This window comes from Mesoplodon mirus, assembly GCF_964341445.2.
Source record: "Mesoplodon mirus genome assembly, chromosome: 18".
Lineage (NCBI taxonomy): Eukaryota > Metazoa > Chordata > Mammalia > Artiodactyla > Ziphiidae > Mesoplodon > Mesoplodon mirus.
Window position 1 is genome coordinate 16,957,669 of NC_138994.1, and position 17,016 is coordinate 16,974,684.

A 17,016-nucleotide genomic window follows, 5' to 3' on the forward strand; every position below is an offset into this window, starting at 1 on the left:
TGCCGTGGGGTGGCAGAGCCGTCTCCAGCATGTGACAGGAATCGTGAGGGCTGAGGACATGAGCACCAACAGCATCTGCTTCTCAGGAAAGAAGGGGTCAGGACGCAGCGGACTCAGAGGGGCTACAGTGGACACCTGGCCCCTCACCTGCCTCTGCCAGCGCCCGCTGCATGGCCATATGGCCAAGGGAGTCATCATACTGCTCTCAGCCTCAGTGTCCCAAACCCAAGGCAATAACACCAGGCCCTGTCTGCAACCCAATGTCAAGGTGCCAGGAGCGGGGCAGGAGAGACCATGGCTGGCCACTGAGGACCAGAGGCAGAGACAGGGGGAGGAGTGGGGAGGGGGGCAGGAGGGGGCCAGTCTCCTATGCTCCATGCTTGGGACTGAGCCAAGGAGGGGGGCCTAGAGAGGCTGCACGTCACCAGGGCTGCTTGTGACATTTCCGCTTTGCTTGTCCCCCATATCCCCTGGCACCAGGCCCGTTCCAGTGACTGCCACTGCTTTCTCACACCAAGTCACCTCCTGGCTGGGTTCCTCTGCCAGCTGAGCCCACCTGAGGTCAGATGAGAGGCCATGGGGAGCTGGGCGGGGGGGACCCAGCCAAGCATCAAATCCAGAGCAAGGAGGAGTTGCAGGTTCCTCAAAGAGCCTGGATCCCTGGCTCCGAAGCAAAGGATGGGCATGAATCGGGGGGGGGGGGGGCCAAGGGTGGGGAGAGCAGAGGGAGCGGAGGAGAGACACAGGGTGGGGTTGGGTACTGGAGAAACTGGGCATCGGAAGGAAGGAAGGAAAGAAACTGTCTCCAACTCCTCCCACCCGAGTAGCTGAAAGAGCTAATGTCTTCCCACTTTCCCCTCAGAAAACTGGATGGATTTTTCAGTTGGGATCAGGAAATTTCACCATAGTGTTAAATGAAGCAAAACTGAGGTCTCTCCCACCACTCAGCCCCTCCCTACTCACTCATGGCCTCAATCGGTTAGCCAATCAAAAAGCAAGTTATAAATAGCTCCTTCTCTCTTTCAACTCCACAGAGCTGGGGACAACAGTTGACTCTTTCAAATCACACTCATCCTGAGGACACCCCCCAAAGCCCGTCATTCAAACACAATACCTTGCTTTCAACCAGTGCTTGGAGCACAGAGTAAAACAAGAGGGGAGTTCCCTTCATTTCAGCTAGAAAAATAGGAGCCCATCAGATGATCTGGCCTGGCAGCACTTTGCACAGCCCCAGGGGGAGCCGCTCATGTTGTGGGCCACCTGATGGATGTCCTGGAGTTGTGCAGTGCACAGCCTGGCCGGCCTCACTGGGTTGCCCTGATCTCTCATAGCTCAGGCTGGGGTGGTCCCTTCCCCAAAGGAGTGGGATGAAAAACGGAGAGTGAGGCCATGGCTGGGAACATTCTCAGGCCAGAGCCTCAGAGGCCCCCCAGCCATGCACTCAGGCCCATCTGGACCACAGAGCATGGGCGGCAGCTGGAACTTGAGACACAGCACTCCAGCAGTGCTGAGCCACGTCACTGCTCCTGGGGTGGCGCTGCGTTCCCACAATGCCTCAGGCCTAGCACCTGCCCTGTCATATGGCTGCTCTCTCTCTGGGCTCATCCCAAGCTTCCTTTTCCCTCTGAGCTCACTGTCCCTGCCCCTCCCAAGATCTCACTGACAACCATACCCCACCCCCACCCCATTTCAAAAACTTCAAAATAGCTGATGGAGCCAATAACTGCAAAATCTGGCCTAGAGCTACAGCGGCCCCAAGAGCAAGACAGAGCCTGGGGGCAGCACTGTGACCCAGGAGAGGCCGGAGTGGGAGTCAGGAAGCCTTGACTCCAGACCTGCTCTCCCCCAACTAGATGGGGGAAGGGGCATGTCACTTTCCTTCTCTGGGCCTCAGCGTCCCATGGTCTACAGCCTGGGACTCCTGTTTCTGCTCTTCCCCTAATTGCCCCCAGAGATCAAGGCCATAGAAAAGGAAAGAAGTGTTCCTATAAAAGCCATCAGAATCTCTAGGGAGAGAGCTCTGTTTTGTTTTGCTAACCCCCTGGGTGGGCCAGAGCATCATCTAGATGCCCAGAGCAATGAGACAGAGAGAAACCTAAATGACGCTGCATATTCAACTAGGAAGACTGGAGTTTCCCAGCCCAGCCTAGGAGACCAGGAGAGAGGACAAGCCCTGAGGACATGGGCAGGGGGCAGGACAACGACCCAGAGGGGCTAAGCAGGATGGGGGAAGCTCCCCCGTGGGGAAGTGTGGGGGGGGGCTGTGAAAGGCAGGGATAAAAGAGAGAATTGTCATCTGTTTGCTGTGCTGAGCAGTGGTCCGAGCCCCCACCCCTGTGGAGGGTTTAGGGAGGAAGCGGTGTCCTTCCCACTAGGTCAGTGTAGGGGACACAGAGGAGGCAGGAGGGGAGACATCCAGTAGGATAATTCGGTAGAAGCAGGGCATCAGAGCAAGAGGTGACCAGGGAAACATAAGCCCCCTAGAGTATTCAGAGATATCTGGGGGTTCTGGATTGCCCTTCATACAAGGGATGAAGCCAATTCTTTAAGAATGTCAACAGAGGGAATTCCCTGGCAGTCCAGTGGTTAGGACTCCGAGCTTCCACTGCAGGGGGCACGGGTTTGATCTCTGGTGGGAGAATTAAGGTACCTCATGCCACATGGTGTGGCCAAAAAGAAGAAAAAAAAAAAAAGTCAACAGAAAGAGGGACCCCAGAAGACCAGAGGGCTTATAGACTGGGGCTAAGGAGACAGATCTCAGCTGGGTCTGTAAGGCCACCTCCATCAGACTGGACGAAGACCACAAGATACCCTCCCAGCACCTGGGGTTCGGGGGCCACTCCCATTGTGTGCAGATGGCGCAGGACTCCAGGAGCTCCTGAGACCTCAGGAGACAGCCCCCCACCAACCCCCCACCCCCATCACTTCCTGAGGAGCTCCAGGACACTAGGCACATTTTCTGCCCTGGATGAGGCAGGGGGTGGGTCCCGGGAGGGAAGCAGGCCACACACAGCCAGTCCAGCCGCTCGGCCGCATGACGTGCTCCCTGGATGCCACTGCCGACCACGACTATCAGCAGAGCAGGCTCCCGACGTGCTTGCCCTGAGTCACCTCACCGCTCTCAGCGGCGGCTAAACTGAAATGTATTTAATGTGAGGCCCCAGTGACACATCTCAGAAGTCACACAGGTTCCCTCCATACTTCCATATAAATAAGGAAAGCTGGGATGCTGAGAGGCATCCATCCCCTCCCATCCCCTCCCCGGACGTGCTCTCTGTTTCTCTCTCCTCTCTGCCCTTGTCCCCTTTCTTGCCCCCACCCGCCACCCGTTCGCACTGGTTCCTGGAAACTGAAGGAGCCCCCCACCTTTCCAGACAGAAGAGACCTCCCAGGCACTTGAGAGGGGGCTGTGACTTGGTGTTTGCACAGCTGGAGGAGTATGCACACTTGTCTCTGCACACGGCCAACATGGAAACCAGCTGAGGCCACGGGAGCTCTGGGCAGCGTGGGAGACAAGGGCAGGCCCTGGCTCACCCATCCACTGCCAGCCTCTGAGAAGAAAAGCCCCCTTAGCACCGAGATCCAGGGCCAGAGCCAACCACAGAGCAAGGAACTACGTCTCTGATATGCCCCAGGTTCCAAGGCTGGCCAGGGTCCGGGACGCCTGGCAGGGCCAGTCCACGGGGGAACCTCAGGGCGGACACAAGCAGCTGAAGCAAGGACCTGTGGCCTGCAGCCCTCTCCCCGGAGACTGCCTCTGACCTCTACTTCAAGACAAGACAGAGAGCCAGGAACACCCACACAGGTTCTGGGGGATCTGCGGCGACCCCAGGAAAGAGGCCTCAGACATAAGTTCAAGTCCCCTCTCATTAGGAGTGAAGCAAGTTCCTCTTAAGACAAGAGCAGGAAAGCAGAGGAGGAGGCAAGGAGGAGGGACGGGGGTGGGGAGGGAGGACTGCAGAGGGAGCACATAAAAAACAAAATCCTCCCCCAAGGCCCAAGCTGGGCCCAACTGCAGCACGAGGGAATTGGGCTATAGCCCTCCTTCCAGTTATGATTCTCTGCTCGGCCTATTGCTCCCCTGAATCTTAAGATGAGTGTGTAGAATATAGAATGAGATGTCTGTCACTTTTTTATCCCCAAACTAGAGAACTTTATCACAAAATAGGAACTGGCCCCACAGGGCAAATCAGAGCCTCCCCAGGGAGACCACAGTCCGTAAGAGGCTGTGGCAGGCTCTCCGCTTTTTAGAGAAAACCCTTCACCATGCCCCTCCTCCCCTCCCCAGCCATGTCCTCCACGTCCTCACAGGCTTGACAGGCAAAGGAGAGGAGAGGTTATTTCCCTATTTGTGCTCAGACAGTTTTATTGACCAATGGAGGATTTTTCTTTCTAAATCTTTTTTCTAACCCTTAGTGGGTTTCCTTCTCCTGGTTCTGCCTTGGGGCTTCACAGACCCCCAGAATAAACATTATCCAACATCCAACCCCCACTGTGACCTCCAGTATCGCTCCCCAGACCCCTTCACAACCGCCCCCCACTTCCAACCCCATCCTTCCCTGGGCGGCTCCTAGGTAGAAATGCTGGCACCTCCTAGGTTGTCTGCAGGGCCACCCCAGGTCCGGGGTGGGGTTCTCATTTGAGGGGTCATCTCTGACAGGATCAGGATTCTAAACCCACAAAGTCAACTTAGGGCTTTTCCAAGTCTCTGCTTTGGGTCTGTCCAAGCAAATCAACTTAATCCAAGGGCATGAAACAAATTGAGGGGGGCTTCCTTGGTGGCGCAGTGGTTGAGAGTCCGCCTGCCTATGCAGGGGACACGGGTTCGTGCCCTGGTCCGGGAAGATCCCACATGCCGCGGTGCGGCTGGGCCCGTGAGCCATGGCCGCTGAGCCTGCGCGTACGGAGCCTGTGCTCCGCAACGGGAGAGGCCACAGCAGTGAGAGGCCCGCGTACCGCAAAAAAAGAAAAAAAAAAAAAAATTGAGGGGACAATGGGACCTGGGATGTGAACCGAATTGGGGTCAGTTCCCAGGGGTTCTCAGAGGGCTCCCTCCTTGTCTAGCTCCTCCTCCTGGCCTTTACTTCCATATTCCAGGCACGAAGCTTCCAGCACAGGGGCCTGGGAGGTGTGAAAAGAAAACACTTGGTCTGAGAACTAATGTCACAACACACAGGAGACCCGGCAACTCCACCCCCAGGTGCACCCAACAGAGATGCCCATATGTGTCCACCACAGACATGTGCTGGAATGTTCACAGCAGCACAATTCACAAACGCCCCAAATTGGAAATAGCCCAATGTCCGCCCCGGGGTAGAGTGGATAAATATATTGTGACATATCTACACAATGGATGCTGTGCAGCAGTGAAAACAAACGTCTGCAACCACACACCACGAGACGGATGAATCTCCCAAATGTACTATCGAGAGAAAGGGGGGCACGCAATGGAACGTCTGCCATATGATTCCATTCTCATAAAGTCAGAGAACCAGGCAACATTCCTCTGTGCTATTAGAAGTCAGGGGCCTTGGGGCTTCCCTGGTGGCGCAGTGGTTGAGAGTCCGCCTGCCGATGCAGGGGACACGGGTTCGTGACCCGATCCCGGAAGATCCCACATGCCGCGGAGCGGCTGGGCCCGCGAGCCATGGCCGCGGAGCCTGTGTGTCCGGAGCCTGTGCTCCGCAACGGGAGAGGCCACAGCAGTGAGAGGCCCGCGTACAGCAAAAAAAAAAAAAAAAAAAGAAGTCAGGGGCCTGGAGTCCTTGGGGAAGTAGTGAGTGGAAGGAGGCCTGAGGGCACTTCTGGGGATGGATCACGCTGTTTCTTGATCCAGGTTGCTGGTGCATGGATGGGTTCAGTTTCTGGATACTATACTCCGATAGGAAGCTTAACCACATGTACGCGCGCGCATGCACACACACACACACACGCCTCTAGTCTAACTGCATGACCCTGGGCAAGTCCTCTGCCCTCTATGGCTCTGCCCACCCCTTAGACACAACATCTAGATTGGAGTTGGACCCTTTCTCCCTCTGCCAGGCAAAACTGCATAGTGCAGAGCATGGCAGGATGCCCACAAGCCCCCAGTCCTCTGGGCACTGGGTCCACCCCCTGCCAGGATAGGGCTCCCATCCCCCCACCCCAGGCAGATAAACAGAAGAACCAGAGCCCAGTCATACATCCCTCCTCCCCCAGTCCCTGATTCCCACCTCCTGGGGCCCTGACCTTGCTGAAGGTCAGCTTGCCCAAGCCCCCTGCAGCAGCCCACCCAGACAGACACACCCCCTTGCTAGGGATGGCACCCAGGTAGTCTGAGCATTGCTCCCTATACCCCTTCCCCCACTCTCCACCTCCCTCCACACCTCCCCAAGCTACCCCTCAAGTGCACCTTCACAGCCCCCCACCCCATCCTCAGGAGTCTCCCACGTAGAGACCCCAGTAACTCCTTGGTCCTCTTTTCCCTAAACATTCTTTCCGGCAATGCCCCCGTCTCAGACTCACCACATCCAGTAAATGTTTACAGAGCTCACAGTATTTGCCAGAAGCTGCTTGAGACCCTTCATATATGTTATCTTCACACCCCTCATGACAATCCTGGGGAAGAGGGTATTGTTAGCCCCATTTACCAGAGGAGAAAACGGAGGCTTCGAGAGACCGAGGGATCTCTGTGAGTCAGAGAGGGGATAGATTCGTTTACACTCAGGCTAGAATGTCTAATACATGTGAAATTCCTGATGGAAGCTGTTGCAAATTTAAAGAAGTGCGTGTTAAACCAAAGGCATGAATCTAAGGAGACACCAGATGGCAGAGTAAGTGCCCCTCGGGGCACCGACCCTAGATCACAACCCATCCTACTGGAGGGTTTATCCGTTGCTGGGAAGAGGGGAACCGGATGACGCCTCAGGGGTTGAGAAGGTGGACTTCAAACGGAGACTCTCCCAGAGGGGCAGGGGAAAGCCCACAAAGCAGCCCCCTGAACAGTTCCAGAAACTCCCTTTGCCCCAGTCTCCCCACTATGTGTCTCCTTCCCACGGTTACTGGGAGAGCCCCCATGACACACTGAGCAGTTCTGAACTGTTCTCCGTTCTTCCTTGAGTAGGATGAGGGGGAAGCGGGACCCCCCGTCAGGAGGAGGTCTCCCAGGCCACCACCCCATCACACCCCCATGCCATGTGAGCCCATTTAATCCAACCCCTGAAAATGGTCACTGCTTTCCTTCTCTGAAGGCGAGTTAAGTGATGTGGCCAGTGGCACAGAGCCAGTAAATGATGAACCAAGGTACAAACCAGGTCCATGTGGTCCCCACAGCCCATGCTCTGAACCTCCATTCCACTGCCTTGTAAGCATCACGTGGGCAAGAATGAAGGACCAGAGAGCTCGGAGATAAGACACATGAGCCCACGGCAGTCCTGCCCTCTCCCCTGTGCCTGGGCCGAAGGTACGGAATATGTGTATCTCAGAGAGACAGGTGTCGTATCCAGACACCTCAAACCACCCCACTAGGGAAGCAACACAGGCAGCCTCTTCTGATGCCTGGGAGACCCTGGCTCAAAGGCCCCTCCTGGCCTGAGAGGCTAGACCAGAGGAAGCCTGATTACCACAGCCAGGACAAGAGCCAAAGCAGTGTGCAAGGCCCCCACCATTCATACATCCACCAACGAGGTGGCCAGATGCCCAAGACAGAGCCCCAGAAAGCCCCTTGCAGGGTTAGGTTCAAAGGCTTCCCTCTCCTCTGACCCCCAAACCCCTGCACCCCTTTCTGACTCCCCTTTTCCCCATCAACATACCTTCTGTGCGGACAGTGAAGGGGGAGTCCCCCGGGCGCCGGGCTGAGAACTGGCCTCCCAGAGACGTCATCAGGAAGCAGAGTGAGAAGAAGCCAATGCCCAGGACAAAAAGCCTGTGGAGAGCAATAGGGCAGGTCAGGGTTAGGTCAGCACATGCACCCCTATCCTGTAAGGGCTCCCTAGGAATGAATGAGGAAGGGATGGATGGATGGAGGAATAAAAGACCAGGGGTTTGAGCTCCCAGACCAGTAGGTCTCCCATCACACAGGATAAAGAGAGCTGAACTACAAGGAAGTGGCCACACGCAAAACCATGCAGGACAGTGAGGCATCCTTAAGGTATGTTTGGGCAAGTTCTAGCCTCCAGACGGAAGCTGGCTCATTGACAACAAAGGTCCTCAATGTGTGGTCCCCAGACCAGCGGCATCAGCATCACCTTGGACATATCAGAAATGCTCATTCTTGGGCCCTAGTCCCAGGCTTACGGAATCACACACTCTGGGGGTGGGATAAGCAATGCATTTTAACAAGCTCTCCAGGTAACCCTGATACACGCTCAAGTTTGAGAACAACTGGTATAGATGGACACAGCAGGACCTGATGCCAGCCAGAGGGCAAGTAATTGGTCCAGACAAAACCCACCTGGAGCCCATCAATCACCTGGGCCCTGATCAGCACTTGTGTACACAGGCCTTGCTGTAGCAACCAGCTTGAACACATCCTTGTCATGTTCAGGGCGGGGGGTGGGGAAGGGCTCCCATCACTACCAGATGGTAAGATCTAGAAGGGCAGGGTCCTGTGGTTGCCTTCTGTGTCCAGACTCCCCTTATCCACATCTTCACCAGCCAGGCACATGGTAGATTACACCACGGCTCAGAGTAAGCCAACACCTGTGCATGGGGTGTCATACAAGCGTGTGCCGTCACAGTGGTCAGGGGAGTTGGCCAAAACACGACTGTCTATACTTCAACACATAGTTTTTGATTACATCCCAAGTGCCAAGAACGAAGGTATCCCCAGAGGGACAGCAGGGAACCCACCCTCAAGTCTGGCCCCAGGCTCCTGCTGCTTCCATACTAGATTCTGGGCCAGCACAGCCTTAGGGAAGCAGAGGTGGAGGCTGTTCTAGGATTTTGAATCTACCCGAGGACTTGATGAACTGGCAGAGCTGAAAGGGGAGCCCCCCCAGGTCAGGGTGAGGAACCCCATCTCTGGTGGAGCCAGGCTCACCATGGGGGGCCCCCCAAATCATGCCAGAGACCTCCAGCCTTCCCACCTCCACCTCCATCCTCAAACCCCACATTTGTTTGTATCTCTATGCAAGACTTGTTTATGCATTTTAATCTTCATTATTTGAAACTGGCAGAGCAGTATTTAATTAAAATTTGATTCATTAAAGAAAACACATAATTGTAGAAGAAAATAAAAGCACAACAAAATTCCCAACCCATATTTAAAGGAAGCTGTTAGAGATTGAATCAGAGAGGGGGGCAGAACCCAAAAGCAGAGATGGCACTGGGAGCTTCCCCCAAGAGATGGCACAAGGAACACTGCTCCTTCACCTCCCAGGGACCCCTCACTAAATTCTACCAAGCCTGGGGGTGGGACTCTAGCCCTGGGATCCCCAAGATGAAGTCAGGCTGGTCTCAGGCTAGCAACCAGAAGGACAGTGTAGGGGGAGGGTGGTCACACATCCAGGAAGATCCTGGGGGAAATCAGCAGTTTGTCCCCTCAGCCTAAGGACAAGGATGGGTCTCTCCAAGTTTCTCGTCCCCCACTCCCTCTCCCCTTCCCCAGCTATGGGGTACTTGTATTTAGAGCTGGGGACCTGAGCTGCCAGGGTCCAAAAACCTGCTGTGAGAAAGGTATCTAGGCCTTTAGCCCAGAACCTGAAGCCCCAAAACACCTCATCTGCATCACTCTCTGCCAGAGCCAATCCTGGGGCCATTTACAGTAGATTCAAGTTAAAATGGTTTCGTCCACCCATGTATCCATTCAAGCAACATTCCAGAAGCAATTATAGAATAAGGACCCTGCCAGAGGCTCTGCGAAAACCATTGGGAATAGGGCTCCCTGCTGCCCTTGAGGATTAACAGGTAGGGCTGATATGGTTGGAGGTCGTAAACCCCACCCCCACCCCGCATCGGAAGGGAACTTTAAGACTTCACTGGTGGCTGTGGGTCTCTGGGAAGCCTAGGGATACCCTGAGAGGAAGTTACATAACCTGGGGGTCGGGAGGGGAACCTATGCAACCCCACCTCTGTATCCTGCTTTCAGAAAAGAGCCTGAAAGAGCCACAGGGGCAGGACCCAAAGGGAAGGAGCGCTAGGGAGCTGGCGCTGTCCACGGTGCTGGCCCCAGCCGCTACCTCCAATTGTGCCGGGAAAGGTCCAGCCAAGCTGAGGTCAGAGGCTGGGCTTCCCACGGCCTGGAGGGAGGGGCCAACACTGGGTGGGAGAGACAGGGCTGAGGACCGGTCTGGGATGGCTAGGGATTTGAGGATTTCCCCGGAGGAACAAGGCCTTTTCCAGAGATGCTAGCTTCCCACCTGCTTCCCATGGGAACTTTAGGGCGTGGGGGCTCCTGACACCCCCAATCACCTGACCAAGGCTCTATTCTAGGGACCCCCAGCTCTACGGTCGTCCCGAATCCTCTGGACATTGGTGGTCCAGCTTGACCCCTGCCGTCCTTAAAGGTTGTCTCAACTCTGCACCCTACGTCGGAGGATCCAATAGCTGGAGGCAATGGCGGGGCGGGAGCCACGTGAGCCACGGTCTTTCCATTAGAAGGAAAACCAGCGGGGGGCATGGGAGGGGCCGGGTCTCCGCCTCAGGTCTGGAGGGGAGGGCCTCAGATCTGGCCCCTCCCGCCCCCCAAACTTCGAGCACCTCTGCCCGTACAGCTCCTGCCTTCGCGGGCTCCCTCGAGCGCCCGGACCCCACCTGTGGCCGCATCCGGAGTGCGGCCCACCCCCGCCCCCCGCCCCGGGCCCCGCCGCCCCCTCGGCGCCCTCCGCCGCTCAGCCCCTGGGCGAGGTGGCATCCTGACTCCGCTGGGCACCCATCGCTTAGAGCCCCTCCCCAGCCCCGGCTGCAGGCCCGGCTCCGATGGCGCTTGGGAGGAGCGGGAGCTGCCCCGGAACCGCCGGGCTCTGGGAGCCCCTGGGGTGGGACTAGCAGAACCCAGGCAGACCCCGACGGCCGTAGCCCTGCCTGGCCTTGACCGCCGAGGTTGGTGGGGGGGGCCGGTCTCCGCTTCCATCCCGCCTCCAAGCTCTCGTCGCCCTTCCGCCCCACAGCGCCGCCCCTGCCCCAGCCTCTCCAAGGCCCGCGATCGGGGATCGAATTCCCATCAGAGGGGGTCCTTGCCGCAATCTCGGGGACCCTCCCGTTGGACAGAGGCCCGCACCCCGCGGAGAGGAGTGCGCGCAGAAGGCAGGGTCAGAGGGGGTGGGACAGGCTGAGGGGGTGAGCGGGCCGACTCAGGGCTCCGCTGGCCCGCCAGGTTGGGATACGGCCCCGCCCAGAGCGCTAACTTTGCCGCGGGGGTTGGGCCGTCCGCGAGGTGGGGAAGGACCGGAGGGGCAGGGAAGGGGCACCCTGGCTGGGGCGACTTCCAGGGCCCAGTACCACAACATCGGTGACTTCTACCCCCATTCCCACCTTCACACCCCGAGTCCTCTCCAACCTAGACCAAACTCGGTACCCGTCCCAGAGTTACACACCCTCCCTCCCCACCCGAACCGGAACCACAGCTCCATCCCTTTCCCAGCCCCACTAGCCACCACCAAGGGCTGAAGCACAAACCGCCCCCTCTACTAACGGGACAGGCAGCCTTGGGACAGACACTCTCGCAGGGGCTGACCTCGCCCACCCCAACCCACGCCCCCTTGGAGAAAAAGACCTCCCCACGCCAACCGGGAAACAACTTTACCGAAAGGGTCTCAGGGTGACCAGGCATCTTCTGACCATTATCTTCCCATCGGGGTTGACTGTGATCATTGTTCAAACTTGTCTGGGCGAAGAGCCGCGGGCGAGGCCGGACGCACCGTCCCTGGCCCTGCTCCTACCACGTCCGGGCCACGAACCCGCTGCGGGCCGAAGCCGGGTCCGAGCGACGCGGGGGACGCGGGGGCTCGGCGGCTTCGCTGCCCGGGCCGCGGCCCGCGGGGTCGGCGCGGCCTCGGCAGGCAGGGGAAGGGGAGCGCGGCGCGGCTGCCGGAGGGCGGCGAGGGCGCCCGGCCGGGCCGTCTCTGCGTCTCTGCCCTCCCCGCTTCACATTCTGGGGGCCGGGAGGCGGCGCGCCCCCAGACCGCCGGCCACGCGACTGCCTGCTCGGGCTCGCTCTCTGGGCGGGACGGCGCCGCGGCGCGCAGACGGGCTCCCCGCCGCGGTCGCCCTCATCCCCGGGCCCGCGCCCTCGGTGCCGGCTAGAGGCGGCCCCGAGCCCGCGCCCCGGCCCCTCGCGCCTCCGGGCCGCGCCGCTCCCCGGCCCCGCGCCGCACCGCGCCCATGGCTCCGGGCAAGGGCGCCCTGCGCCCGCCCTGCCTCCCGCTCGCTCGTCTGCCCGCGCTCGGGTGTCCGGCGTCCGGCCCCGCGCTGCGTTACGCCCGGAGGCGCCGCATTGTTTCCTCGGAGGAGGCGGCCGAGCAGCGTCTGGGGCGGCCCAGGAGCGGCCGCCGCGCTTCCTCGGCGCGCAGGCGCCACCTCGTGGCTGCGGCCCAGCAGCGCGCTCTCCCGGCCCGGGGCGGGGCGCGGGGGGCGGGGGCGGTGGGCGGGCGGCGGGCTGGGGTCCTTGAGCCTCCCTCCAGCTGTGCAACTTCCCCGGGCTGGATTTCGGAAGCATCCCGGGTGCCACCAGCTCTGAGGGCCGAGGGCTGCTTCGGCTCCTGCAGAAGCACAGAGGAGGTCGGCGCTGGGAGGCGATCCCCCCTTCCGCCCGGTGCCAGGGCCCGCCCTCCAGTCGCCGCTGCTGCCTCTGCCGCCGCAGTGGGCTTCTGCAATGGCCCCTTCACACCCACAGTGATTTCGCTTTGCAACCTTCGCCCATCCTCTGGCCCTCTCTGAACAGAAACTGCAGCAGCTCCCCTTTGCTTTCTGATTTCAAACTCGGCCTGTGACACTGAGGCTCTTCCACTGATCCCAGAAGCAGTGGCGCGCCCTGTGGGTCTGGGTTCTAGTTTCAGACCCTCCATTGACCAGTGGGTGATGCCTGAGAGTCAGGGGGACTCCCGGTCCTCGGTCTCTCTGCTATGAAATGAGAGTGACCCGAGGTTCCGTAATGCTCCTTCCAACTCTATAAAGCATGCATGGCCCCCCTTCACCCCCACCCCACCCTCCCTCCACTTCTTGACTCTGGAGAGGTGTTTGCCACTGCAGAGAGGGGTCAGCGGCCCCTGTGAGCACCCGAGGCAGGGCAGCTCCCAGAGCCAGGCCTGGATCTGCGGATGCTGCTCAGTCAGGAACAGCACTTGCCAGACCAGCTTGGCCAGGCACAGACGGAAGGCCCAGGCTGGGAAGAGCCCAAGGCCTCCGGCCACGTGTAAAATGACATAGTTGACCCTGAAGGTCTTTCCACAAGACAAAACCTTTATTCTGGTCTATCCAGTCCCTGCCTGGTCCAACTAGGCCCCTGGCCCCCAGCCCCTTTGCTGCCCGCCTAGCCCACCTCCCAGCCCCTTCTGAGCCATTTCTCACCAGCTGTGACTCTTGTTCAGCTTTTCCTGCTCGTTCCTCATCAAAATTCACCTGTCCCACGTTCCATTACCTCATCGCCTTGCTCTCCGCTGATATGAAAACCAATGATGAATGGGTGTTGGCGGATTAATATGTTAACTCCAGCTAGGTAGCCAATTTACATTGAACAAGGACACGCTGACCAGGCCTTCGTGCCGAAGAGTGACAAATGGTGACGGGAAATTTGGGCATCACGGCAGGCTGGCCAAGGAGATCTCTGAGGGTGGTGGGGGGATCTTTGCTGGGGTCCCACTTGTCCCTGGGCACCAACATCTGCTACACACTCAGGCAATAACTGAAGCCTTGGATGTCAGGGCAAAAGCCACATCTACACTCGGGCATGAAATGCCTCTTCCCATTGTGTGCACCTCTCCCGTAAGTTCAGGGGGTCACATTTGCTCCTGGTTGGCATTTAGGTCAAAAGGGAGGGGAGAAGATGGGGGTCTCCCCAAAGGCACAGCCATGTCTGGTGTGGCTCATCTGGGGAAGTGGCCTTCTCTTGGCCGGAAGCCAGATTTCAGAAGGTGGGAGAGGGTACCCCATTGCAGGCTTGAGCCAGGCAGGGAGGCTTGGGGCAGACAACGAAAGACCCTGAACCAGACCACCCTGCTGCCTCTTCCTTTCAGAGTCCATTTCCCCTTTGTCAGCCTCTTGTCTCCGGTGAAATTCAGTGTATGTGGCCCTGCTTGCTCTCCGCTGTGCTGCAGACATTAGGAGAAAACTTGTGAATTGCCAGTCATGAATTGCCTGGCACCTTGGAGCCCTCCCAGCAGGTGGTTATGATTTTTCTTGTTATTGTCCACCTGTAGCAGCTGCTGCTGGTGCCTTGTCCTACTCCCCGGGCATTCACCTCTACATGCCAGAAGGCAGACCACGGAGAATACATGCAACGCCGCCTGAGGCTTTTTTCCTGGCTGTGAGAATATGCTTGAACATGCAGGGGCAAGAGAGAAGTATCAGGGAATTCATGCCCCGGAAGCAGCCCTCAAGGGCTCCCTCTCCCTCAGGTGGGATACTCGGTTCCCAGAGTTCCCTGAGCTCCCTCTGCCCACAGTGGTAACCGGCTCTGTCATGTACCCCATGTTGGCTTCCTTCCTTCCCTGCCTCATCCCCCACTCCTCCATCCATGTTCCTGAGGCCACCTCCCAAATAAACTACTGGCACTTGAACCCTTGTCTCAGAATCTATTTCTGGGGAACCCAAACTAAGACCCTGGCTTATAGGCCAGTGGTTCTCAGCCCTGACTCAGCAGAATCACCTGCAGAATGCAGTCCTTATTTTGATTCGGTACCTAAGATGGGCCCTGGGCATTTTTTTTTAGCCATGTTGTGTGGCTTATAGAATCTTAGTTCCCCAACCAGGGATTGAACCTGGGCCCTCAGCAGTGAAAGCACAGAGTCCTAACCACTGGACTGCCAGGGAATTCCCGGCACATTTAGGGGGTTTTTGGGGGGTTTTTTTGTTTTGTTTCATTTTGTTTTTTAACATCTTTATTGGAGTATAATTGCTTTACAATGCCACATTTGTTTTTTGTTTTGTTTTAATTTTATATTTGGCTGCATTGGGTCTTTTGTTGCTGCGCGCGGGCTTTCTCTAGCCATGGGGAGCAGGGTCTACTCTTCGTTGCGGTGTGCGTGGGCTTCTCCTTGCGGTGGCTTCTCTTGTGCCTAGAGCACAGGCTCTAGGCATGCGGGCCTCAGCAGCTGTGGCTTGTGGGCTCTAGAGCGCAGGCTCAGTAGCTGTGGTGCACGGGCTTAGTTGCTCCGCGGCACGTGGGATCTTTCCGGACCAGGGCTTGAACCTGTGTCCCCTGCATTGGCAGACGGATTCTTAACCACTGTGCCACCAGGGAAGTCCCCACATTTGTTTTTTAATGCCACAGGTTATGCCCACATAGCTGGCCAGGATGGAGAACCACTGGAGAAACACCCATGTTCTAGATACATACCCACAGCCTTCAGATAAGAAGCAGAGTGACCCTAAACAAATGAGAGGAGAATAGGGGACACTTCTGCTGGGGGGCACATCCAAGGACCCAGGATGCCGGGTCACACCAGATTCCAAAACCCTCCCCTTTCTACTGTTTTACTCTTTTGAGGCTATAAACAGAACCACAAGCTAGCCCAACGTGGGGGTCAGGTGCAGACCCTGCATCAGCCCGGGTGTTCTAAATGTGGCACTTCCTGGCTCTCTCCCACTGCCCTCTGCATGACCCGATGGTCTGGAGAAGGGTCAGGAGAAGCTCAGCACCAGCAAGAGGCACTGGCCGGGCAGGGGAGGGCCTCTGTCCAAAAGGGGAGCAGGACTCCAGTGAAAGAATTTGGGGAAAGTGGGAGATGTACTACTGTTCGGGGGTGTCGTACTCAAAATACCTAGATGGTGGGCCATGCAAAGAAGGGAGGGGAGCTATAGTAGTCTCCTAGGTATGCTGTAACAAGCGACCACAGACTGGGGGGCTTCAAACCATAGAAATGTATGATCGGGACTTCCCTGGCGGTCCCGTGGTTAGGACTCCGCGCTTCCACTGCAGGGGGCCTGGGATCGATCACTGGTTGGGGAGCTAAGATCCGGTATGCTGTGCGGTATGGCAAAAAAAGAAAAAGAAATTTATTCTCTCACAGTTCTGGAAGCCAGAAGTCCTAAATCAAGGTGCTGGTAGAGTCAGTTCCTTCTAGAAGCCCTGAGGGAGACTGTCACGTGCTCCTCTGCTGGCTTCGGGCGGGGCCCAACACTCCTTGGCATCCTCTGGCCTATAACTGCATCTCTCCGGTCTCTGCCCCTGTCTCCGTGTGACCTTCTCTGTGTGTCTCTCTGTGTCCTCTCCTCTTCTTATAAGGACCCCAGTCATTGGATTTGGGTTCACACTAATCCCACATGACCTCATCTTAACTAATTACATCCGCAAAGACTTTGTTTCCAAATAAGATTACGTTCTCAGGTTCCAGATGGACATGAATTGCGGGGGGGTGGGGGGGACGGTGGCGGCGGGCACTGTTCAACCTACTTCAGGGACCTGGTAGAAAGGGGTTGGAGTGATCAGAGAACGCCAAAGACTGGAGGTCCCCGAGGGGACGTGCCGCCATTGCTCTGTGTGACTCTGGGCCCAGTTATTTCAAGGGAGTCAGAAACCTGGGCTTCTCACGTGTGGCCACACAATTTTAAAATGCAGACTCAATATTTTTAGAACATTGTGCAAGACCGATACAATCTGTTGGAGGTCTGCCATCTGGGCCCTCCTGCAGATGTCACCCAAGGGCAGAGCAGGGAGCCCACCAGCCCTGCCCGCCCAGCAAGTCCAGCTTCCCTTGAGGCCAGGTCCCCCTCCCCGCAGCAAAGACACAGTGCTGCCCCCAGGAAGGTCAAGACTCCTAGTGGTTCTAGGGGCTCCCTGGGGACCTCCCTTCCCCCTTGAGGGTCCCCCTGGAGTCTCCTGGGGCATCACAGCTTTGACTACACACCCACCAGCCCAAGGTTTCAAGGTTGCTTCTGGAG

General features: G+C 57.6%; 1 protein-coding gene across 2 annotated transcripts in view; it reads right to left on the reverse strand.

Annotated features, from left to right (window-relative positions):
* MGAT5B (alpha-1,6-mannosylglycoprotein 6-beta-N-acetylglucosaminyltransferase B) overlaps window positions 1–11,790 on the reverse strand; it is a gene marked incomplete at its 5' end in the record, with an annotated part of 68,795 nt that extends 57,005 nt beyond the window's left edge. For both annotated transcript variants that reach the window (XM_082604923.1, XM_082604922.1), the window contains 2 exons: window positions 7,791–7,903; window positions 11,723–11,790. In XM_082604923.1, coding sequence (XP_082461049.1) covers window positions 7,791–7,903; window positions 11,723–11,790 — 181 coding nt within the window. The remainder of the gene's footprint in view (window positions 1–7,790; window positions 7,904–11,722) is intronic.
* Between the last annotated feature and the right edge of the window lie 5,226 nt (window positions 11,791–17,016).